The sequence below is a fragment of the Ostrea edulis genome, chromosome 4 (genome assembly GCF_947568905.1).
Source record: "Ostrea edulis chromosome 4, xbOstEdul1.1, whole genome shotgun sequence".
In the NCBI taxonomy this organism is placed as follows: Eukaryota; Metazoa; Mollusca; class Bivalvia; order Ostreida; family Ostreidae; genus Ostrea; species Ostrea edulis.
The window spans coordinates 41,156,512-41,182,868 of NC_079167.1; the positions used below are offsets into that span (position 1 = coordinate 41,156,512).

The 26,357-nt window shown below is 34.8% G+C and overlaps 2 protein-coding genes across 4 annotated transcripts in view; one reads left to right on the forward strand and one right to left on the reverse strand.

The window, feature by feature from the left end:
- LOC125670090 (uncharacterized) overlaps positions 1–26,357 on the forward strand; it is a 675,065-nt gene that overhangs the window by 197,768 nt on the left and 450,940 nt on the right. The window lies entirely within an intron of this gene.
- LOC125670135 (calcium-dependent protein kinase 6-like) overlaps positions 1–26,357 on the reverse strand; it is a 77,271-nt gene that overhangs the window by 13,520 nt on the left and 37,394 nt on the right. For 2 of the 3 annotated variants that reach the window (XM_056162643.1, XM_056162644.1), the window contains exons 5-9: positions 22,368–22,428; positions 7,877–12,481; positions 7,534–7,580; positions 4,667–4,704; positions 1,856–3,502 (exon numbers count right to left, since the gene is read on the reverse strand). In XM_056162643.1, the coding sequence (XP_056018618.1) occupies positions 1,876–3,502; positions 4,667–4,704; positions 7,534–7,580; positions 7,877–12,481; positions 22,368–22,428 (6,378 nt within the window). In that variant the 3' untranslated portion in view covers positions 1,856–1,875. Of the gene's footprint in view, positions 1–1,855; positions 3,503–4,666; positions 4,844–7,533; positions 7,581–7,876; positions 12,482–22,367; positions 22,429–26,357 lie in introns of those variants that run through there. The other variant, XM_048905121.2, reaches the window with a different exon arrangement.

Genomic DNA, 26,357 nt, shown 5'->3' on the forward strand with positions numbered 1-26,357 from the left:
ATGTCAAGGTCAAAAGGTTCAATACCAACGGAAAGGTCTTGTAACAAGGAATACTCATGTGAAATATCAAAGCTCTGGGGGGGGGGGGGGGGGTATCTCTGCAAGTACTGAAGAGCCCTGGTTAGGTTATAGTCCCTATACACTCCTCATATACCGCAATTGTGCGGTAATGCAAATATCTCTTACTGTTCAAAAGTTATTAGCAAGGTTAAAGTTTTCAAAAAAAAGTAGGTCAAACTCCAAGGTCAAGGTCACGGGGTCAAAAATGTTGGTACCTACGGAAAGGTCTTGTCACAAGGAATACTCATGTGAAATATCAAACTCTATCACTTACTGTTCAAAAGTTATTAGTAAGGTTAAAGTTTCAGACATAATTACAGAATGACAGACAGGACAAAATCAATATGCCTCCCGATCTTCGATCTCGGGGGTATAAAAATAGATTGGGAAAATATTGGACTTGAACTCAGAATGTATGCTTTAAGCGTAAGATTACTGAGCACCTAAACCACTAGGCCACCCATGCAGGCATGTAAGTTTAAAAGTTTCATGTTTGACAGGCTGCTAAATCTCAAAGTAAATTTTGAGAACAATTTTTTCATATTTTAGCCATTTTCAACAAGAGGGCCAACTTTAACCAAATTTCCTCAAATGGACTTATGTACAGTCATACTCAAGTAAAACAATTTCAGTGTTTTATTTCATGGTTTAGGGTGGCCTTTTGCAACAGTTTGCAATTTTTTAGGCCCATTACGTTACATCTACTATATACTTTATATAACCACAGTGATGTGTATGCTTATCAAATAAAGATACTATCAACATATAGATATCATTATTGAGTAATTTGGGTAAACACAAGTATAAACTGACATTGTAGAGCAGAATATTAATGTAAAAAATCGCTAAAACGCATCAAAGATGCGTATATGGCAGAGTTGCAGTTTGGAAAATTATGCACGCTTGCATTCACAAAGTAAAAACATGCACGTATTTAATATAGTTTATAAGTATGAAGCTTTGAATGGCTGCAATAGGTATTTAGTGTGATAATGACCTTGACCTTTGGATTTCAAAAGCAACATGAATTTTGAATGTCATCAGGATTTGAAGTCTAATAAACATGCACCAGCAAGTACATCTATAAAAGTTAGAGGCAAGCTCAAATCTACAGTATAGAGTGAAAAAGAGACTTTGACCTCAAAATAAATAGGAACCTTCCTCTTTTGGATGTGGTCAAAATATGCAAGTCTGACAAAGACGCAACAAGTAGTATGAAAGTTAGAGATTGGACAAGCTAAAATCTATGGCATTTAGTGACAAAGTGACCTTGACCTTTGACCTCAAAATAAATAGGAACCTTCCTCTTTTGGATGTGATCATGTTATGTAAGTCTCACAAAGATGTACCAATAAGTTTGAAAGTTAGAGACCGGACAAGCTAATTGTGGACGCCGCCCGCCCGACCGGACTCTCATCCTTTGCCAATTTCAAATCTGAGATTTGCTACGCAACTCGGCTATAAATGATATTCAAGAAAAAAATATTTATGTAGGCGAAATTGCATACCAAGTGCGCTATACTTCTTTGTTCAATATGAACAATTATATTTTGCATTTCCAATGTTTTTGCCTTTGATATCTCTACAAATTGAAATTATAACCATTTCCTCATGAATGCATTGCAGTTCTGAAGAATGCTCTATTTGAGGGATCTGTATTTCAATCAGATTGGGTTGTGCATTTTAGCGCAGTTACCATGGACAGCAGAAGTTCGATCAAGGTACCAGAACTTTGAAATATCACTACACTACCTAAAACCCTAGAAGGAATCTAAATAACAAAATAACTACTTACTGTTTTACTTTTGGTATGCTTCAATTAGTAGTTTCTGGTCTCACACTGGTTACCAGGTTAGGTACAGATGTTGTAGGCAGATTACTTTGTGCAGGTAAAACTGGTAGTGAAGCAGGAAAACTTTGTCCAGTGTCTCCTGGTGTGTTGGAATAGATCTCATTCCCATGCATCTGCACTGTTTGAAACGGGTAAGGATTTCTTGCATTTATATGATTAAAAGCAGTGGGGACAAAGTATGGACATTGTGAGGGTGGCATTCTGACGGTATAATTGGGAGACGGATGTGAGGATTGTTGCCATGGGGGCAGACAATGTGCTAAGTTTCCTGGATATCCTATTGTTGGGGTCCAGTTCAAAGATGAAAAAGGAAGTTGTCCAAATTGCGAAGATGAAGCAAGGGAACCCATCCCTGAAAAGGGGTGTGTCGAAACATGGGATGTTGGCACTCCTATTGTAGAAAGGGCTTGTGACGTGTGGTATGATGGTGCGTTTAAGGAATAAACATATGATAAAGTAGTTGTTGTATGGGTGGGTGTCCAGAAATTCGCTGAGGGAGGAACATTGTGTGTCCAAAAATTCGCTGAGGGAGGAACAATGTGTGTCCAGGAATTTGAAGAGTGATTGCGTGTCCAAGAATTCGTTGAGGCAGGAACATCTTGTGTCCAGGAAGTTGTCGGTGGAGGAACATCCCGTGGCCAGGTATTCGTTGAGGAAGTAACATTGCTTGCCCAGGAAGTTGTTGGTGGAGGAACATCCTGTGGCCAGGTATTCCATGAGGAAGTAACATTGCTTGCCCAGGAAGTTGTCGGTGGCGGAACATCCTGTGGCCAGGTATTCCATGAGGAAGTAACATTGCCTGCCCAGGAAGTTGTTGGTGGCGGAACATCCTTTGGCCAGGTATTCCATGAGGAAGTAACATTGCTTGCCCAGGAAGTTGTTGGTGGCGGAACATCCTGTGGCCAGGTATTCCATGAGGAAGTAACATTGCTTGCCCAGGAAGTTGTTGGTGGAGGAACATCCTGTGGCCAGGTATTCCATGAAGAAGTAACATTGCTTGCCCTGGAAGTTGTTGGTGGAGGAACATCTCGTGGCCAGGTATTCGTTGAGGAAGTAACATTGCTTGCCCTGGAAGTTGTTGGTGGAGGAACATCTCGTGGCCAGGTATTCGTTGAGGAAGTAACATTGCTTGCCCTGGAAGTTGTTGGTGGCGGAACATCTCGTGGCCAGGTATTTGTTGAGGAAGTAACATTGCTTGCCCTGGAAGTTGTTGGTGGAGGAACATCTCGTGGCCAGGTATTCGTTGAGGAAGTAACATTGCTTGCCCTGGAAGTTGTTGGTGGAGGAACATCTCTTGGCCAGGTATTTGATAAGGGAGGAACATTGTTTGTTTGGTAATTTAATGAGGGAGTAACATGTGTCAAGAAATTCAATGAGGGAGGAACATGGTGCATTGTTTGATATTGTTGGTAATAGGGAAGACTGTAGTGGGGACGCGGATGAGTGTATAGGGGCATGCCAATAAAATATTCCACGCAAGGCAATGAAATTGTAACTGTTTGCGGAGTGAAAGGCTGAGAGGTGATGCTATTCACAGAATTGACAGAAGACCTCAGTGCTAGTGCAAGAGTTGATTCTTGAGTGGACACTCTGAAAAAGCAATAAAAGATTTTTATAAAGTTGATCGACATATATATATATATATATATATATATATATATAGACATAATTTTTTTTCTGTGAGGGATTAATTCATGCTTTGTACATGTACCGTATATACTCGCCTATAAGTCGGTTTTCCTATAAGTCGGTTGTATAGTTTTTAGGTTATTTTGGAGAGAATTGCCATTGACTCATTTATAAGTCGGTCTAACTTTTTTCAAGAATCGGATGACAATTTCAAATTAATGCTCTAATGTTTTTACCTGTGTTTCAAATAATATTTTGAGAAATGCGCCGATATTTGATATTTTTTCCCTAACAAATGAATTTCATGTCAATACTCTTATGTATTTATCTGTGTTCCAATAATGTTTTATGATATGACATTGATATTTCACTTTTTATTTTCAACAAATTAAAGTTGATATTCTGTTTATTTCATCCATGTTTTTGCTTTTTAAAGAATACAAGGCTATACATTACGCCATCCAGAAAAATATTAATCTTCTTAGGATACTCCTATAAGTCGGACACAAGAGTTTTGGACCAAAATTTAACTTCTAAAAATCCGACTTATAGGCGAGTATATATGGTATACATTTATGTGAAAATTTGTCCCAGTATATACTTTAAGTATATTCAAGAGAAATATCATAAATGTGAAAAGTGGAGGATATGTACAACAATATTTTGAAATTGAAAACTTTACTTCATTTGGACAAAAAATGCAATTTTTAATTTAGTACAAAGTAATCTGAAATTTTTATAAAACCCCTGCTAGACTCGAACCCACAATCTATAGATCAGCAGTCGGCATGTAAACAGATTGAGCTATTCAGATTAAGGCCATTAAGTCTAAATGTAAGACAAATATTGTTGATATTCATATTGCTATTCATGTTTTCAAAGGAAGTCAGCCATTATGAGGATGTAGTATATCTCCTTTTAAAAGATAACAATGGAAATCCAAGAAATTTGCATACTTTTCTTCCTGGGGATAAAACAGAAATTGTTATTTCATGGAATTATGACCCCATCTAAAAATCATACTTACAGTAATCAGAACTGTAATGTTCAGAATTTGCTTTAATTCCAAATACTTTTTAGAACAAAAATTGCTTCAACAGGTAAACATATATAAAGGACACTTACTTTTCATGGCAGCGACACTCTGGACAGTGCCCTAAAGGCTAAAAACAAAATAGAGACAGACAGACAAAAACAGTGTGCAGTAAACGTAAATCTTGAGTATGATCTGATTCAATGGAGATACCAGTGCTGGGATACAGCTGAGCCTTCAATGTTTGCCATTTTCACTGAAGACAATATCTGTGAAATTAAAACTTAAGGATGAATAACACACCAGAGAAATTTGATGTATATGGATGAAAAGTGGATATTTTGAAATTGATAAAACTTTCAAATTTACTTTTAGTAAAAAAAAAATTGCAGTTTTAGTAAAAAGTCATTTAAAAGTTTTTTTTAAAATCCCTACTGAACTATAACGCAAGGTCCACAGATCAGCATTTGACACTTTAACCGACTGAGCTACCCAGCTATGCAATCATATTTAAAGGGAATATACAAATATTGCTAAATTTCCACTCATGTTTCAAAAGGAAGTCAGCCATTATGACAAATGTAGTATACATCCTTAAGTAAAAATACATTAAAGGACACATCTCGTGTTTTCAAAGTATACAGAATTATATGCATTTTGTCTTCCTTATTCTTATAGAAATTAATTGTAATAGTTCGTTCGCTGAAGTATTGCAATAATTAGCCACAATACAGACTTAAATCTAAGCCCCGATTTCAAAAAGCCTAGTTAATTAGATAGGTAGTCACGTGGTACAGTGACGTCATATGCGACCTTCAATCAACTTGTTGTAAAAGTAGTGTTAGATATTTTTAAAAACTCGGGTTTTAGGGGCCTAATTTATTTACCATGGATAACATTTATTTCGATGTTGACAAATTTCCCGAGTCTTATATCTTTTAGCCACCAGTGTATACAAATAGTGACCCAAATGTAGTGAGGAAAGCAAGTATGATATCTGCATAAATTTGCGAGTAAATAATGTTTACATGGGATCACTGTCTAAACACTATTTGGTAATGCCATTTCTGTAAACAACTGTAATTAGCATTGTTGTTTTCCTAAAATAAACAGTGCAATTATTATTAAATTTATTTTTGGAGAAGTACGTTAGATAGGCCTAAATTATGATACGATTATCATTGACAACTATAGGCCTACTGTCACGGGTGCATTTCGGGAAAAAAAATAAATAATAAAAATGATCAAACTTATTGTGAAAATCACAATACTTTTAAATTATTTTATTCAAGCAATTTTATTAATCATTATTTTTTGTTATCTACACGTTGTTACTTAGGAAGTGGGAGCGTGGCATGCTGTTGTTGTTGCTTAAAAAAATGAAAGCATTATAATTCAATTCAAAGTTGGGAAATATCATATTTTATTATTTATAATTGAAAGTTCAATTATCTTTTATCTTTAAATTTCTTTTTTAAAACTACCAGTTGGTAGACACTGCTATCAAAGTTCTGCCTATATGTTGTTACAAGGTGAAGGTCAGTTGGTGCGAGTGTGTATTGAATTTGAGAGCAGAACGGAAAGCATATGCCGTAGGCCTATATATGTAACAGTGTGTAGCTTCGATAGAACCATTTTCTCGCAGTTTATCTAATAAGTCTTTGTCCAAGTGCTTGTTTGAAAAAGTACAGGGACAAATTCTACTGGGATTTTTAAGGCAAAATCGTTGTGCCGACAAAAAATATTCACGGCTTCTCCCTCATACCTTCCTTCGAAAATTGAAAAAAACACAGTCCAAATCCACTTTACTGATAGCAAGTACACCCTTAAACGGCACAAAATACCCTAATGCAGCGTTATTTACAAGCCGTTAATGTGATAATTGTTTGTTTGTCAATTAAATCTAATCTGTTTATGAAATGGCTAACAACTGTATTCAAATCTTCTCGCTCGAGGTCGCATATGACGTCACAGATAATGGCACGTAAAATATCGAAGAAAATATGCATATCGCAAGATTTGAATTTCATCACTTTCAAACTCGAAAACTACACAAACTATTTCATTTAAAACACATGTAAAGTAGTTTTAGGCATGAAATGAATTAATTTTGCTGAAAAAATTAAAAAGTTTAAAAACATGCGATGTGTCCTTTAACAGTGTGCGAAACTAACTTTAAAGTCCTATAGACTTTCGGTCCATAGTCATTTCATTTCTTGTATACCACAACAAATTCCTATAGACCAAAATTTAACATGCAATATTCATTGTTATTAAGAAATAAATAATAGACACAAATTTGATTTTGGTAATTCGTTCATGATAGTTTAATTATATTATTTTTCAATTTCATGCACAAGTTTTTCCATTAGAATTCCGTTTTATTTTTCATTTTGTTCCAGCTCAGTTTCAGTCTGATTCCTCATCTGAGTCACTTCTACTACGTTTCGTTCAGCGTAATATCTATAAACTGGTCCTGCTTCTCATATATGTTTAAAATAAGCGGCAGGAAACCAGTTTTTTACTCAGAATTCCTATAAACAAGTCGGTCTATAGCTATTTCGATCGTTATAGACTGATTCGATTTTCTATAGACATTGTCTATTGGTCTATGGTTAATTTCGCACACTGCATTAATTTTGTAACTTTAAGCTGCATCATTTAGATATAGAATGAGGATATAACCATTACTTTGAAACTAAGTGAGAATGGAATACGATAAAAATAAATAACTTGCAGCAAAAATAAATATAGTAAAACATGGTCACAGCAAACACAAAATTACATTGTATAATGAATTCCGATGCTTATGGTGATACGATTTTCATTCCTTGTAGTTTTAAAACATATGAACTCATTGTACATAGTGAATTACGTTAAACATTTCCCTATAAGACTGAGTGTGTTTTAATGATATACTGTATGTACAAACTACACTATGTACACTTGTTTTAAGTACCTTCTTTGAAGATTCTAACAGTCTCTGATTTGCTTCTTCCTCGTTTTCTGAAGTAGACAAGAGCAACACTGTGTAAGAGAAAACTTGATTCATTGATTTCAATGAAATAGTGGCAATGACACAGAAAATCTTCACAGATAGCACCGACAAGGTTTAAATCAATCTTACTTAATACAGTAAAACACAGTTATAGTGAACCTCCAGCAAAAACAGTTCATTATAACCAAACTTTGTTATTTTCAAAATCCTTTATGTTTTATTTTCCTCTCATGGGGGAATATAAATATCACTTTGCAGTTAGTGTGAATTCATTATAAGTGTGTTTTACTGTAACTAGTTTAACCTTTCTTCAAGGTGTAGGGAGGCTTGACATTTGGGTGATTATATCTCTGTAATGCTGTGGAGGTGTTTTCGTGATTCAATGTCAACTTCCGATTCAAGTCTTCAACATCAATCTCAAATTTTGCATCTCTTAAACTAATGTTTTCAAAATAAATTTTTTTTTTAACATTGTTGCTAGTTGGGATTTTTTCACTTCTACATTCCTTTCGTTCTTCAGCCTCTTCTTGATCGATTTCACTGTTCAACAAATCTCCAGTGGCACTTTCATCTTGTTTCTCGTTTATAACTGTGACTGCTATTGAAAATGTGACTCTTCTGGCTCTGCGTTTGTCCTCGCCTTTCTTTCCCATGGTCAAGTCTGAAAGCATTTTTTTTCTAATACCATTTTTTTTCATGTTTGAGTCTGAAAACACCTCTTCTCTGTTACTAAGTTTGTCCTCACCATTCTTTCCCATGTTCGAATCTGAAAACACCTCTTCTCTATCTCTAAGGTTGTCCTCACCATTCTCTCCAATGTTTGAGTCTGAAAACACCTCTTCTCTACCACAAAGTTGGTCCTCACCATTCTTTTCCATATTTGAGTCTGAAAACATCTCTTCTCTACCACTAAGTTGGTCCTCACCATTCTTTTCCATGTTTGAGTCTGAAAACTCCTCTTCATTACCACTAAGTTTGTCCTCACCATTCTTTCCCATGTTGGAGTCTGAAAACACCTCTTCATTACCACTAAGTTTGTCCTCACCATTCTTACCAATGTCTGAATTTGAAAACATCTCTGCTCTGTCACTAAATTTGTCCTCAACAATTTTTCCCATGTTTGAGTCTGAAAACACCTCTTCTCTATCACTAAGTTTTTCCTCACCATCCTTTTCCATGTTTGAGTTTGAAAACAGCTCTTCTCTATCAATAAGTTTGTTCTCACTATTCTTTCCCATGTTGGAGTCTGAAAACACCTCTTCATTACCACTAAGTTTGTCCTCACCATTCTTACCAATGTCTGAGTTTGAAAACATCTCTTCTCTGTCACTAAATTTGTCCTCAACAATTTTTCCCATGTTTGAGTCTGAAAACACCTCTTCTCTATATTTGTGCTTATCCTCACCATTATTTCCCACATTTGGGTCTGAAAACTCCTCTTCATTACCACTATGTTTGTACTCAACATTTTCCCCCATGTTTGAGTCTGAAAACACCTCTTCTCTATCACTAAGTTTCTCCTCACTATTATTTTCCATATTTGAGTCTGAAAACCCCTCTTCTTTACCACTAAGTTTGTCCTCACCATTTCTTACCACAATTAAGTCTGAAAACACCTCTTCTCTATCATTAAGTTTGTCCTCACCATTATTTCCCGTGTTTGAGTCTGAAAACACCTCTTCTCTATCACTAAGTTTGTCCTCACCATTCTTTTCCATGTTTGAGTCTGAAAACAGCTCTACTCTATCACTAAGTTTGTCCTCACCATTCTTTCCCATGTTCGAGTCTGAAAACACATCTTCTCTATCATTAAGTTTGTCCTCCCTATTCTTCCCCATGTTTGAGTCTGAAAACATCTCTTCTCTATCTTTGTATTTAATTTCACCATTCTTTCCCGTGTTTAAGTCTGAGAACACCTCTTCTCTATTACTAAGATTGTCCTCAACTGTCTTTCCAATGTTCGAGTCTGAAAACACCTCTTCTCTATTACTAACTTTGTCCTCAGTATTCTTTTCCATCATGGAGTCTGAAAACACCTCTTCTCTATCACTAACTTTGTCCTCAACATTTGTTCCCATGTTTGAGTCAGAAAACATCTCTTCTTTATCTTTCTGTTTATTTTCACCATTCTTTCCCTTGTTTAAGTCTGAAAAGACTTCTTCTCTATTACTAAGTTTGTCCTCAACTGTCTTTCCCATGTTTGAGTCTGCAAACATCTCTCTATCTCTGTGTTTCTCCTCACTATCCTTTCCCATGTTCAGGTCTAAAAACACCTCTTCTCTATCACTAAGTTTGTTCTCACCATTCTTTCCCATGATTGAGTCTGAAAACACATCTTCTCTACCACTAAGTTTGTCCTCACCATTATTTCCCGTTTTCGAGTCTGAAAACACCTCTTCTCTATCATTAAGTTTGTCCTCCCTATTCTTCCCCATGTTTGAGTCTGAAAACATCTCTTCTCTATCTTTGTGTTTATTTTCACCATTCTTTCCCGTGTTTAAGTCTGAGAACACCTCTTCTCTATTACTAAGATTGTCCTCAACTGTCTTTCCCATGTTTGAGTCCAAAAACATCTCTCTATCTCTGTGTTTCTCCTCATTATTATTTCCCGTGTTCGAGTCTGAAAACAACTCTTCTTTATCATTAAGTTTGTCCTCACCATTCTTTCCCATGATTGAGTCTGAAAACAACTCTTCTTTACCACTAAGTTTGTCCTCGCCATTCTTTCCCATGTTTAAGTCTGAAAACACCTCTTCTCTAACTTTGTGCTTGATGTTATCATTCTTTCCCATCTCTGAGTCTGAAAACATCTCTTCTCTAACACTAAGTTTGTCCTCATCATTCTTTCCCATGATTGAGTCTGAAAACACCTCTTCTCTACCACTAAGTTTGTCCTCACCATTCTTTCCCATGATTGAGTCTGAAAACACCTCTTCTCTATCACTAAGTTTGTCCTCGACTGTTTTTCCCATGTTTGAGTCTGAAAACATCTCTCTATCTCTGTGTTTCTCCTCACAATCTTTTCCAAAGTTCGAGTCTGAAAACACCTCTTCTCTATCTCTACGTTTTTCCTCACCATTCTTTCCCATAATTGAGTCTGAAAACACCTCTTCTCTATCTTTGTGCTTGATGTCATCATTCTTTCCCATGTCTGAGTTTGAAAACATTACTTCTATATATCTGTGTTTAACCTCATCATTCTTTCCCATGTTTGAGTCTGAAAACACTTCTCTACCACTAAGTTTGTCCTCACCATTCTTTCCCGTGTTTGAGTCTGAAAACATCTCTTCTCTATCACTGAGTTTGTCCTCACCATACTTTCCAATGCTCGAGTCTGAAAACATCTCTTCTCTTTCTTTGTGCTTGATGTCATCATTCTTTCCCATGTCTGAGTTTGAAAAAATTACTTCTATATGTCTGTGTTCATCCTCACCATTCTTTCCCGTATTCGAGTCTGGAAACACCTCTTCTCTACCACTAAGTTTGTCCTCATCATTCTTTCCCGTGTTCGAGTCTGGAAACACCTCTTCTTTACCATTTAGTTTGTCCTCACCATTTTTTCCCTTGATTGAGTCTGAAAACACCTCTTCTCTACCACTAAGTTTGTCCTCACCATTCATTTCCATGTTTGAGTCTGAAAACATCTCTCTATCTCTTTGTTTCTCCTCACAATCCTTTCCCATGTTCGAGTCTGAAAACATCTCTTCTCTATCATTAAGTTTGTCCTCACCATTCTTTCCCATGTTTGAGTCTGAAAACAACTCTTCTCTATCTTTGTTCTTGATGTCATCATTCTTTCCCATGCTTGAGTCTGAAAACACCTCTTCTCTATCACTAAGTTTGTCCTCGACTGTTTTTCCCATGTTTGAGTCTGAAAACATCTCTCTATCTCTGTGTTTCTCCTCACAATCCTTTCCAATGTTCGAGTCTGAAGACACCTCTTCTCTATCTTTGTGCTTGATGTCATCATTCTTTCCCATGTCTGAGTTTGAAAACATTACTTCTATATATCTGTGTTTAACCTCATCATTCTTTCCCATGTTTGAGTCTGAAAACATCTCTTCTCCATCATTAAGGTTGTCCTCACCATTCTTTCCCATGTTTGAGTCTGGAAACACTTCTCTACCACTAAGTTTGTCCTCACCATTCTTTCCCATGTTTGAGTCTGAAAATATCTCTTCTCCATCATTAAGGTTGTCCTCACCATTCTTTCCCATGTTTGAGTCTGACAACACCTCTTCTCTATCACTAAGTTTGTCCTCAACGTTCCTTTCCATGTTTAAGTCTGAAAACACCTCTTCTCTACCAGTAAGTTTGTCCTCACCATGCTTTCCAATGCTCGAGTCTGAAAACATCTCTTCTCTCTCTTTGTGTTTGAGGTCATCATTCTTTCCCATGTCTGAGTTTGAAAAAATTACTTCTATATGTCTGTGTTCATCCTCACCATTCTTTCCTGTGTTCGAGTCTGACAACACTTCTCTATCACTGTGTTCATCCTCATCATTCTTTCCCGTGTTCGAGTCTGGAAACACCTCTTCTTTACCACTAAGTTTGTCCTCATCATTCTTTCCCGTGTTTGAGTCTGACAACACCTCTTCTTTACCACTTAGTTTGTCCTCACCATTCTTTCCCGTGTTCGAGTCTGGAAACACCTCTTCTTTACCACTTAGTTTGTCCTCACCATTCTTTCCCAAGTTTGAGTCTGACAACACCTCTTCTTTATCTCTGTCTTTCTCCTCACCATTCCCTACCATGTCTGAGTGTGCCCAAACTTTATCATCTGCACTGAAAATTGGGTTTCCTTCAGAATCATAACTGACCACACAGTTCATTATAACTTTAGGCTTCTTCCTCTCCAATTTCATCTTGTTGAGTTTCTGGCTGCTTTCCTGAGTTGAGTCTTTGCCCTCTGAAATGCATTGGAGTATGGAACTGATTACTATTAACACTTAATTGGTAATTAGGATCATTTATACGATGTAGAAAATGCCATGTCCTCCTCACTTTCTTAATTTCGTGATAATTGATACAATTTTAAAAAATGCAGCTCAGAATTTTTATGAACATGCCGGATGCAATAACAAAAATACAGTTGAACTTTGGTATCTTGAATTTCATGGGTATGTTGGAAGTCCCAACTGAATTGTCAATGTTTGGTAAAAAGGTGGATTCTTTTTTTGCTACCTCACACATATTGATCTATGTAAGGCCTACATGTAAATACATTAAAAAAAAATCATATCTGCAGATGAAATAATCACTTTTTATGGCCATCAAAATTGTTCATCAAGGTAGCTCATTACACTAAATTTTTATTTGATAGCTCATTAAAACACCTCTTATGAAGTATGATTTCACCATCGAAAGAGTGATACAAGCTCTCAATGATTTTATATGAATTTTTTGTGATTTATTTCGGAATGATGAAAAAGGTACTTTGATTGTAAAAAAGATACTCTAGAGTCCAAATTTCGTTGTGATTTGATGCATAATATGAATATCTAAGAAAACATGCATAAAGCACTCAGATAGCTAGATGTTCTAATTTTTTAAATAAAAAATATATATATGAAAAATGAAAACATTATTTGCTAATATTTTTTAAATCTACGAATAATATCTTCAAAATACATGTCAATTAGAAAAAAAAGATATATCATAGAATTATATTTTAAAAAGAAATTGAAATGAAATGGTAAAAATTCAGAAATATTACGATTTTTCAAATTTGAACCAAGCCCGATCGCCATCATAAAGTAGTCATAGAACCTTGTGATTAGAAAGCTAATTTTTCCTTTATGCAAAAATGGTTTACAAATTAAACAAATTTATAAAAGAAACTGATTTCTTGATGAACAGTGCATACAATTACCAACAATATAATTATTTTTAGTAATTTTTATCAATTTCGAACGGGATCGGTACTTTTTTTCTCTCGTCTGAATATAGTATCCTATCTGAAATTTGGCCATTTCCTTTCAATTTCTTTTGTAATACATTTCTTCGATATATCTCTTAGCTATTCTAACTGACATGTTTTCTGTAGATTTTATCCGTAGATTTAAAAAATATGAACAATTTACATAAATATTTTTAAACGTTTATATCTGAATCTTTTAGGCATGTTTTTAAAGATATTCACATCATGCACCAAATCACAGCAAAAATTGGGCTCTAGAATCTCTTATTCGCAAACAAAACACATTTTTTTATCATTCCGGGAAAAATCACAAAAAATTAATTCATATAAAATAATTGAGAGCTTGTGTCACTCTTTCGATGGTGAAATCATACTTCATAAGAGGTGTTTTAATGAGCCATCAAATAAAATTTTAGTGTAATGAGCTACTTTAAGGAAGCAGAGAGGAATGAAGTAAGGGAAAGGAAAGATAACTCTTAATATAAAACACAAAAATGAGTGGGCCCTAGATCTCGGACTGGCACACTTGACTATTTTACACATTTGACATGAAAATGTGACATACAAATTACCTAAAATAAATGAAACGCATCAAACTATATGAATACTGTGGAATCATTAGAATTCGTGGTGGCTCAATTTTCGTGGAATTCGTGGGTAGCCTTCACCCATGAATTTACATCATCAACGAATAAAAACAAAAGCTAAATTTCCAGAGTTATCTTTCATACAAATATATAAATCCACGAAATTACGTCCCCACGAACCCGTAAAAATTCAGCAATCAACGAAAATTGACCCCGTGAATTTAAATGATTCTACAGTACCTTCAATCAATTTTACTGGGCTTGCAGAAAATAGCCAATGTCTACAGCTGCAGGATTAATTGGCAAAGTGGTCATTTTATTTCAAGTACATACGTATCTTCACATTGAATGACCGACCGGCCTGTATCAATGCTTTCCGAAACACCTGTTGGATTTATCCTGGTTTAACTTACACTTGCATCAATACTCATGCCCTATTGACCTCTAAATAGCACTAGGCCTAGACATAGCTGGTAATGTCTTTGCCCTATCTACCGAATTGACCAATCTAAAGATTTTTCTCAAAAAATGGCTAAAAATTAGCCTTTCATCCTATACACCACATAGAACCTATGTTTTTGAAAATTACTGTAGTCATATTCTTTAATATGTACTCATTTTAACCTCAATATTGAGAACCCTCAGACATCTCAAAGTTTTTTTTATTGGTGCCATCGAATTCAAGATAATGAGATTTGACTGCAACTGCAAGGGTACAAAGATTGTATCTTTCATAATCCATGTTGTTGACAGTTATCTTATTGGGGAAAGGGGAAGGTGGTGGTGGTCAAATGGGATGATAATCACTCCGAATAATTCTCCACTGAAAATATTTGGCTTAGACTTATATGTTTCTCCGTGAAGATGCAAGAACAATTTTTTCGAACATGTTTAAATGGTACGTGACCTTGATCTAATGACCCTGGTGTAAGTCAAGAAACAAAATCTGGATGTCAGAACATTAAACAAAGATTTCTACAGTCACTCTGTCACAAAGTTATAACGGTCATTGTGATTTCTACAGTCACTCTGTCACAAAGTTATAATTAATGGTCATTGTGATTTCTACAGTCACTCTGTCACAAAGTTATAATGGTCATTGTGATTTCTACAGTCACTCTGTCACAAAATTATAACAGTCATTGTGATTTCTACAGTCACTCTGTCATGGTCATTGTGATTTCTACAGTCACTCTGTCACAAAGTTATAATGGTCATTGTGATTTCTACGGTCACTCTGTCACAAAGTTATAATGGTCATTGTGATTTCTACAGTCACTCTGTCACAAAGTTATAATGGTCATTGTGATTTCTACAGTCACTCTGTCACAAAGTTATAATGGTCATTGTGATTTCTACGGTTACTCCACCACAAAGTTATAACGGTCATTGTGATTTCTACGGTCACTCCAACACAAAGTTATAACGGTCATTGTGATTTCTACAGTCACTCTGTCACAAAGTTATAATGATCATTGTGATTTGTAACATCTTTATCATTGGCCTAGGCCTTGACCAATGGACCTCTCAATTGATTTAATGCGTCCCATACAGAAATAAAGTAAAACACACATACATAAAACAGTCTTAAGTGTTTTACATGTATAATATTCAATGAAAAATATCCGAGAATGAATTGATGTTGACACCGATACCTAGAGGACTTCCATATATTTTCACTGAGGCAGGTGTTTATTTATCATGGGACTATCACATGAAATTATAGATTTAGAACCAACAAAAATTATTGTAATAATCGCAAAAGTGCAATGATAATCAGCTACAGATGTATTTACTACAGCCTGCACACCCTTTTTGTACTGAAAAACAAAGCTTATTTTACATTAACTAAAATGTCTTGGTAGCAAGTTCTTCGATGAAAGGAAGGTAGTTTAAAATGCATCTAATGCAGCAAACTTTTTAATTTTTGAGAGTATGCAAGAGATTAATTCAGATGTGGAAAGGGCCGGGCTCTTTTTGTGTCAGCTAGAAGTTGCTCTCCCAACACTTTTCTGATATATCATTGTAATAGGAATATAAATATATAAACTTCAAACACCACCATACAGTGTATATTGTAGCACTTTTACATTTACTGCAGCTGGTTGCAATAATTATGTAAATTAAACGCAGTGATAAACAGGATCAGGAGAAGATATAGAGGAGATCTCAAGGTAATATGAATATCACCTTCGCACAAACTATTTAGAATAGAGAGTGATTTTATATTAAAAAGAAATATGATTATTGACAAGAATTTTTTTCTTCACATTTACAGCTTTTATCACTTGATAACAGTTGTAAATAACAAAATATGACGATTTTCCCTGCAATACAACTATAAGGACCTGTACGTCATGACATACTTTTTAATTGCGATGTCATATGGTGTGAAGTGCAGATTAATTTATATACAGCACTGTGATTGTTCTCGGGAGCCTTAAATGGGCTGGTTCACGTTTTTCGAAAGACATATTTTTCATTTTGATGTTAAAAATATAACTCATTTAATATTGACAACCAAAATTTAGACCGTCTGAATGTAAGGATAAGAGCAATATCTAATTAGCTTTGATTCTGTGTTATGTAAACAAAGACTCGAGTCTTTTTATGTAAACAAACAAACCAGCGAAACGTTTAATTTTGTAATTTAAAGCATCTTCATTTTGTACAATTACAGATTTTAACTTTTAAATGACACATTTTACCTAAAGTATACTTGAGATGTGATATATATAATAAAACTTGGATCAATATCCATTTATTTTGAAAACTTTGTAAACAATAACACACCTCAATCTTTGTTTTCGAAACAAATAATAAACTCTCTATATAATGAGCTTCTGTCATGATGAATAACCTTAATTTTTTGTGAAACCTAAACATATTAGACTGTAGATTTTGATCATTTAAAGTGAAAAACAAAATTTGGGGGGAAATTGTGAATCAATCCCTTTAACCGAGCCGAGCTTATATTTCTCCAAGGTCATGATACATACAATTACAGATTTCTAATTCATTCTAGTTTTGGTGATAACCTTGACATTGGACAAATGACCTTGGTTCATGATATAGATTGCATTAAATTTTCATTTCTTTTTATAACAAGAGGCCCATGGGCCACATCGCTCACCTGAGTCACCTTGGCCCATATCCAAAGACTTTCCATAATGCATGTAAAACCTTAGTCCCTATTGTGGCCCCAACCTACCCCTGGAGGTCATAATTTTTACAAATTTGAATCTGCACTATGTCAGAAAGCTTTCATGTAAATGTCAACTTCTTTGGCCCAATGGTTCTTGAGAAGAAGATTTTTAAAGATTTTCCCTGTATATTTCTATGTAAAACTTCGATCCCCTATTGTGACCCCAACCTACCCCAGGGGCCATGATTTGAACCAAGTTGAATCTGCACTTTGTCAGGAAGCTTTAATGTAAATGTCAGCTCTTCTAGCTCAATTGATTCTTGAGAAGAAGATTTTTAAAGATTTTATCTACCTATTCCCATGTTGAGAAGAAGATTTTTAAAGATTTTATCTACCTATTCCCCTATTGTGACCCCAACTACCCCCAGGGGCCATGATTTGAACAAACTTATATCTGCACTATGTCAGGAAGTTTTCATGTAAATCTCAGCTCTTCTGGTCATTTGGTTCTTGAGAAGATTTTTAAATATTTTCTCTATTTATTCCCATGTAAAACTTTGATCCCCTATTGTGACCCCAACCTACCCCTGGGGGCCATGATTTGAACCAACTTGAATCTGCACTTTGTCAGAAAGCTTTCATGTAAATGTCAGCTCTTCTGGCCCAGTGGTTCTTAAGAAGAAGATTTTTAAATGACCCTACCCTAAGTTTGCATTTTTGTGATTATCTCCCCTTTGAAGGGGTTCATGGCCCTTCATTTGATAAAACTTAAAAGCCCTTCACCCAATGATGCTTTGTGCCAAGTTTGGTTGAAATTGACTCAGTGGTTCTGGAGAAGAAGATGAAAATGTAAAAAGTTTACAACGACGGCGATAATGACAGACAACGGACAAGGCCCTTTTCACAAAACAAGAGGCCCACAGGCCTTATCGGTCACCTGAGTACTGGTGAAAAAGTATCACTATTCCCAAGGGCTATGAAATCTAGAAAAAAATTCCTGTTCTGAATATCTAAGTTAAATTTTAAAATTCAGCAAAAGTATAAAACAAGATGTGCTCTTACAACTTCAATGCCCTCATAAGTGAATATACTGATGAAAGGCTTCACATAATATAATAGGTGTATTAACATTGAAACATTAAAAGATATGACTAATCTAGACCCATCCTAAAGTCAAAACCCAGGGTTGTGAAATTCACCATGTTTTGTACATCTTTTTCTGTTATTCCTCAGTATGCATTTATATCTTATACAGTATCAGCAAACTTACACATAAACACTATACTAAGTTCAACCCCACCCTGGGGTCAGATCCCCTACCCTGGGGAACATGAAATTTACAATTTTGGTAGAAACCTTTCTGCTTTACATCTTAATGTATTTAGTTTTTCTTAAACATGTGCGATTATAGGGAAGACGATTTTTGAAAATTGGTATATTTTGGGCAGTTTTTGCCCCACCCCTATTGCCCCAGGGGTGCAAGAATCCTGAAATTTACAATTCATGTCCCCCTTGTTTCAAAGATGCTTCATACCCATGAAAAATGTTTTCGTATCGTATATTTGAAAATTCATAACTTTTGAAGGTTTTTGTTATAACTGTTTTTATAATCATATATTCACACATCCAGTTTTTTTTTTACATATAAGTTTGTCATCAAACCATTCCAAAGGTTTTATGCCATTTTCATTTACAATATCATTCAAAAATTTAAAACCGCTCCTCAGCCAATTATGAAAAAATATTGGCTTGTTTTTGTACATAAAATTTTTATTACACATCATACGATTTATTATGTAAAGGACATGTTAAAGTGTGTGATATCAATTCAAAGTTGATTTACGAAATTCTTTGTCATGAAAAATTTATACCTCCATTACACCAAACATATTACGGAAAGGTTTTTGAAATAACAAAAACGGCTTGGAAATCTATTTATGAACAAAAAATCTTATCCATAAGAGACAGAAGTATATCAGAATTTAATTATAAATTATTAAATAATCTATTGTGTAACAGAGAATTGCTGAAGAAATGGAAGATAGTAGAAAATGATTTTTGTGTCTTTTGCAGAGATATGCTAAAGAAAACAATGAACATCTTATCTTAAAATGTAAAAATGTTTCTCATATATGGGACATTGTTAAACAAATTTTAAAATTTGATATATCGTGGAAAACAATTGTGATAGGATTTTACTATGAAAACAATGAAAAGACACTCTTTTTGAATAGCATAATATCTCTTATTGCCTGTAAAATATACAAGTATAAAATGTATTGTAGATTAGATAACAAAGACGAAAAACCTCAAGAAATATGTAACCACATAAAAAGTAAATTGAATTTTTATACAGAAGTGTACACAAAAATTCAGGATAAAAAATATGCTAAAGTTATGAAAGCAATTAAAGACAAATTGTAATTTATACACCTTTGCAGGTATGACTTTTTATAATATGAAACCTCTGACAAATATCTGTCTATGCACATTTTTAACTATGTTACAATGTGAGATTACAAACAACTATATTTCTATATCAAATAAAATTTTGTAATAAACCTTTTATATACTGGTATTTTGCAAAAAGTTCCCACTATGAGGAGGGGTCCTGTCCTCCTATAGTGCTGCCATGGGGGTTGTGATATGAACTTTTCAATTGTTAACCCCGCATATGGCAGTTTCAGGTTCTTTATGTACATAATTATATTGTTGTGTTGTTGGTTTTTCCGTAAAAATAAGAACCTTTTTTGCCATAACATGTTAATAAATTTTGTTATATAACAGTATATTATATGTGTGTGTGTTTGTATGTATGCATATATGTTTGTGTTTTCTATATGTAGAAATTTATATGATAAATTTATATATATGTATATGTATGCCTATATACATCTAATCCAAGGGGCCCCTGGCACCCTAGGTAAAGATTATAAGGGGGTCTCTGCGGACACTTTACCCCGAAATAGTAATGTATTTTGGAATTAAAGACTGATATATGTGGAAAAAAAAAAAAGAAAAAAAAAGATGCTTCATACCAAATTTGAAAAGAATTGAAATGATAGTTATCAAGAAGTTTAAATAAAATGGCCCCACCCTGATACCAAAACCCCTACCTCTGGGATCATCAAATTTACAATTTTGGTAAAGGACTACCTGTTCTTTCTAAATATCCATTTAGTTTCAATTTAGTATCAATAGCACTAAAGAAGATGTTATTCAAGTGTTTTACACATAAACACAATATAGTAAGTTTGGTCCCACCCTGGGTTTACTCATGTGACCTAAAAATTCTGAAGATCAAAATTTAGGAATGCTATATTTTCTTTGTAGATGTATCTCATTTCCTGTACATCTTTTTTAAATTAGTAAATTAAGTATATCCATGGTGATAAAATTTGCTTTATATTCATTGTATACTTTGCCTTATCCTGGTGTATACATGTGATATGTATTTGATTAAGACAGATAATTTTTTTTACCTTAGTTGTAAGATTATGTTTGTGAAAATGGCCACATACAATGAAAAATGGCTTTATTAAGTGAGTGATTTTGAGTTTGAACCCAAAATATATAAATTGTACCCAATTTACCAACTGATACTACCAAAATGATCAGTTGTGTTTCAACAAACCAACAATTGCTTAAGGTTGGCCTAACATATTGCAAACCACAGGCAAAATATATGATCCTCTCCTCTTTTAGGAGAGAGCAGTGTGGATTTAGAACCATGGCTTGAGAGAATGGCTTCAAAGAATTCTCATATGATCTGCCTAAATAATTCAATATGGTATATGCACCTAGTGTTAACTACATGTACTCTATATACAGTAAAACATGCTTATAACGAAAATGCTTATAATGAATTCATGCCTGTTGCATCGAGTCATATTTCCCTATGATTAGCTGCAGAAATGTAGCTCTCTGAGAAAATATTGGGACACTTAGAGAGCTACAGATCCATCTATTATAAAAACTTTCAATTTACAAAGCACAAAAATGTGCACATTTGAAGCCTTATATTGCTATATATTCTTGCATTGCCATCACCATCTCATAAATTTAATATCTAAAAATTTCCAACATATATTTTCCTACTATACTTGCATGTGTCCAAACATACCTTCAAATATTCATTAAAGCCCCATACAACCTGAAAACTCACAGCTTTTAATGATTTTGTTCACTGACGTAACAATTAATGTTAGGTAACCAGTCAATTTGAATCTCAGTTCATTTCCATACTTACACAATAACATCTAGATGTGAACTAATATCCCCACAAATATTTTTGGTTAAATATTCCACAAATATTTTTGGTTAAATATTTTAAAAAACAAATTAATTCAGTTATATAATAATTATTCAAACAGGTAAACTCAAATGGCTAAGCATGCATGCAGCTTTCATTAGCATGGTCCAGTCAACCCCCATCCCTGCCATATAAGCGTAAGGGACCAGACTAGACTTTTGTAGCATTTTCAGTAATTAAGGGTTTATCTTACCTTAAGATAAACTATAATCTTTTTTAATCAATTTCTATTAATTATTCATGTTTATAATAAATGAAGACCAAATACATGATATTTGTAACGAATATTATGTTGAACAGATACCAACAGCAACAAAGTTCAAATTGACTGGCTACAAGTTACAGGGCTATAAAATACTGCTTAAATTAAACATGGATATGTCAACAAATGAAATCATTTGAAGCTGTGAGTTTTCGTGTTGTATGGGGCTTTAATGAATATTTAAAGGTTAATATAGGGACACAATATTGTACGACTTATGAAAATATTTTGGGATTTTTTTTATATCAATAAACTTATGAGATGGCAATACAAAAATACAATGATATGAGGCCTCATCCGTGCACATTTTTTTGTGAGCCGTAACTCAAAGGTTTTTATAAGAAGTGGATCTGCAGCTCTCTGATCTGTCCCAATATTTTCTCCAAGAGCTACAGTTCTGCACTATCCTATAACAAAAAATTAATGAAAATGTTATTGGATATAATGAAGTTTGGTTATAACAATCTGTTTTCTGCTGGCCCTGAAGGTTGCCATAACCCTCTTTTACTGTATAACCAAGTTTGGTTATAACAATCTCACTGTTTTTTGCTGCATATTCTTTGACATACCTTTATGAATGTTTTGGAACACATTGACGTTGTTAGTTTCGCTGCTAGCGGCTTCATGAACCTGTATTACAAATCAGATTGAAACAACATATGCATACGTAGCAAAATGTATGAAAACAAGAGATGTTTGTAAAACACATATGCCCTCCATGGTGCAAAATTGAAAAGGGTTATACACACACCTCATTTAATTGATAGTAGTATCATCAATTCAAAATATTGAGCAGACAATATCTTCCTATGTCAAGAGTGAATTGACCATGTGACCTAATATTCAATAGGGGTCATCTACTCCTTATGCTGTACCAGTGTACCAAGTTTGGTACGTGTCAATCAAGCAAATAATTCTTAAAATATAGGAGACAATATATTACTATGTCCAGTTCAACTATTGACTTTTGACCTCAAAATCAATATGGGTCATCCTCTCCTTAAGATGTACCAGTGTACTAAGTTTGATGTCTGTCAAGTAAAAGGGTTAGCAAGATATTGAGTGGACAGTATATTACTATGTCCAGTTTGATCCTTGACCTTTGACCATGTGACCTCAAAATCAATAGGAGTCATCTTCTCCTGAATATACACCCGTGTACTATTTAAAGTTTGATGTCTGTCAAGCAAAGGGTTCTGAAGATATTGAGCACACAGTATATTCCAATGTCCAGGTTGACCCTTGACCTTTAAACACGTGACCTTAAAATCAATAGGGATCATCTTCTCCTGAAGATGTACCAGTGTACCAAGTTTGATGTCTGTCAAGCAAAGGGTTCTCAAGATATTGAACGGACAGTATATTACTATGTCCAGTTTGACCCTTGACCATGTGACCTAAAAATCAATAAGGGTCATCTTCTTCTGAAAACATACTGGTGTACCAAGTTTGATGTCTGTCAAGCAAAGGGTTTTCAAGATATTGAACGGACAGTATATTCCTATGTCCAGTTTGACCCTTGACCTTTGACCATGTGACCTCAAAATCAATAGGGGTCATCTACTCCTTAGGATGTACCAGTGTGCCAAGTTTGATGTCTTTCAAGCAAAGGGTTCTCGAGATATTGAGCAGACATTATATTACTATGTCCAGAGTAGATTGACCCTTGACCTTTGACCCTTTGACCTGAAAAACAATAGGGGTCATCTTCCACTCATAACCAACCCACATATGAAATATCATTATCATCAAGTGAATGGTTCTCAAGATATTGAGCGGACAACATGTGGTCTACAGACCAACCGACCGACAGACCGACCGACAGTTGCAAAACAATATGCCCCCTCTTTTTCAAAGGGGGGCATAAAAATTAAATGACAGTCACTATAAAAGTAATGCCTGCATTAAAGACATTAACTGACACAAATAAACAAAAAGACACCAGAGTCATCCACTTCTGCTTCATACTTAGATATTTTATTGAAAGTAGATATTAACGGCAAACTGACAACTCAACTGTATGACAAACGGGATGATTTCAGCTTCTCCATCGTCAACTTCCCACATTTATGTAGCAATATTCCATTATCACCTGCATATGGTGCTTATATCACTCATCTGATTCGATACGCAAGAGCTTGTTCTGCGTATGGTCAGTTTTTAAATCGAGGCAAGCTACTGATGTTGATGGTACAGGGGTTTCAACAGTCTCGTTTAAAGTCAGTGTTTCACGAATTCTATGGTCATTATAACAAACTATTTTGCCAATACAACCTATCATTGGGTCAAATGCTGTGTGATGTGTTTCATGCCAATTGTTAGATCGTTCTTGGCACACTGATTTTTACTATGGATAACTCTGTTAACCTGATCAAGATATAGGGCTCACTGTGGGTGTGACCGGTCGACAGTGAATGTTTTCTCCTCCTAGGCACCTGATCCCACCTCTAGTGCATCCAGACGTCAGTGTTTTCCCAACTGTCTATTCTATATTGCTTATAGGAGTTATGAGATTAATCACTGTTATCTTCACCTTTCATGTATGGATACATATTTTTTGGCTTAACTTGGTCATAAGTAAAAAACATAAAATTCCTAAAAATTACGGGACTCGGAATTTTTTTTATGATGTTCACAACTCAATTTCTTAGGGGAATCGGTGTGATGTCTGACATTAGCAAAGAGTTATCAAAATACTGAGTGGACATATCTTCCTATGTCCAGAATCTTAACCTTTGATTTCAAAATAGATAGGGGTCACCTTCTTTTTAAGGAAGTTTGATGTCCGACATGCAAAGATGGTCTTCAGATAATGACTCAAGTCTACTACAGTGGAACCCCGTTATTACGTTCCCCCTTTATTACGTTAGTCCGCATATTACGTTGGAATTTCAAAGCACAAAACCATTTCTTAACAAACCTATATAAAATAGACCTCGTAATTACGTTGTCCTAAAATGCCGGGACTCGGTATTACATTGTAAATATTCCGACAAAAACGCAATAAACCCCTAATTATTCAATAGTGATTCTCAAAATAATAAGCATTCACACCTTGACTGCCTGAGGCAGTCACCACGTAAATTTCCTGGTCTGTTTGGGGATTAGAGACGCTTGACTGATCACGCTTCGAAAGATCTAGCGACATCAATACAGGTGAATACCCCGTATAGAAGCCAGTGATAAACAATTAAATAATGTTTATTTAGAAATTGTACTCTATGAAATTTACTTCATTTTTCATATTTTGATAATCAAAGAAATAATTTCTCAACCACCTGCGTGTTCAGCATAGTGTGATTACCTTCGCTATTAAAACTATTCACAGCCAGCTTTGGTACCAAACAAGAAAGACAAAATTTATCGTAACAATGTTACAACCGCTTGGGTAACTGCTTGGACATAGGTGACTAAAGGTATTCAATTAAAAAAATTGTTCGTTGTTTGGACATGCAGCTTGGGTATTCGTAAATCTCGTCCATACATACACCAATCTATCGGCCGATTTGTGCACGGCATTTACCTCAGTGAATATTTTAAAATCCCTTGATGCGCACGTGATTTTAGTGCCATCATTTAGCGTTATAAATGAAATCTTCGTGCATCATTATATATTTTTTTTTATGTGGATTGCGCTTAAATTGTTCTCCGTGCATGTTTATCGTTGGTGAGAAGTGTGCAAGTGTTGGGTATCGTGTGCGTTTTGTGTCTATAGTTTTGTTGTTTTTTGGGTGGGATTTTTTTTATTGTGTAATTAGAGAACTTAATAAAAACGATGTTTTGTTATTTTTTAATACGAATGTTGAATACGAACCGGAACGAGTTATTGAGAGAAATTTACATGAACGCATTGTTTTAAAGTTGAACAAAATGGCGGTCCAAACGAATGCAGAAAAAGCAACGTTTATCAAAATATCCTTATGTATCCTACACCGAAATAAAGAAAAGGGATAAGAACATGAAGAATTACGGACATTAAAGATAAGATGTAAATAAAAAAAAATATCATAGTCTTTTAAACAAAGAAACAGTAAAGATATATTCACACACCCCTTCACGGAGTACCAACGGACGATATACAATTTCCAAATGATATTTTTAACGGATTTAACTGGGAACGTTTATTACGTTGCCCCCGGTATTACGTTATTTTATCGTGACAAAATGGAAAACGTAATAACGGGGTTCCACTGTAGTACCAACAGGTGCAAACCAATATATCCCCTTTTTAAGGTCATATGCAATGCTTCTCAATATATAATTTTTCATGACACTTCATGTACATGTACAGTTTACTTCCATCTTGTTTCTACAAGAGGCCCACAGGCCTTATCAGTCACCTGAGTATTTAGTAAAAATATCATTTAGCCCTAAGGGCAAAAAAATCTGAAATAATTTTCCTGTTTTGTATATCTAAGTTAATTAAATTCTAATACTCAGCAAAACAAGATGTGTTCTTTTAAAACAAAAATGTCCCCTCCCAAATGTGCCCCTGCTGAAGAGATTTACATAATGCATGTTTTACACTATATGACTAGTTTGGATCAGCCCTATTAAGT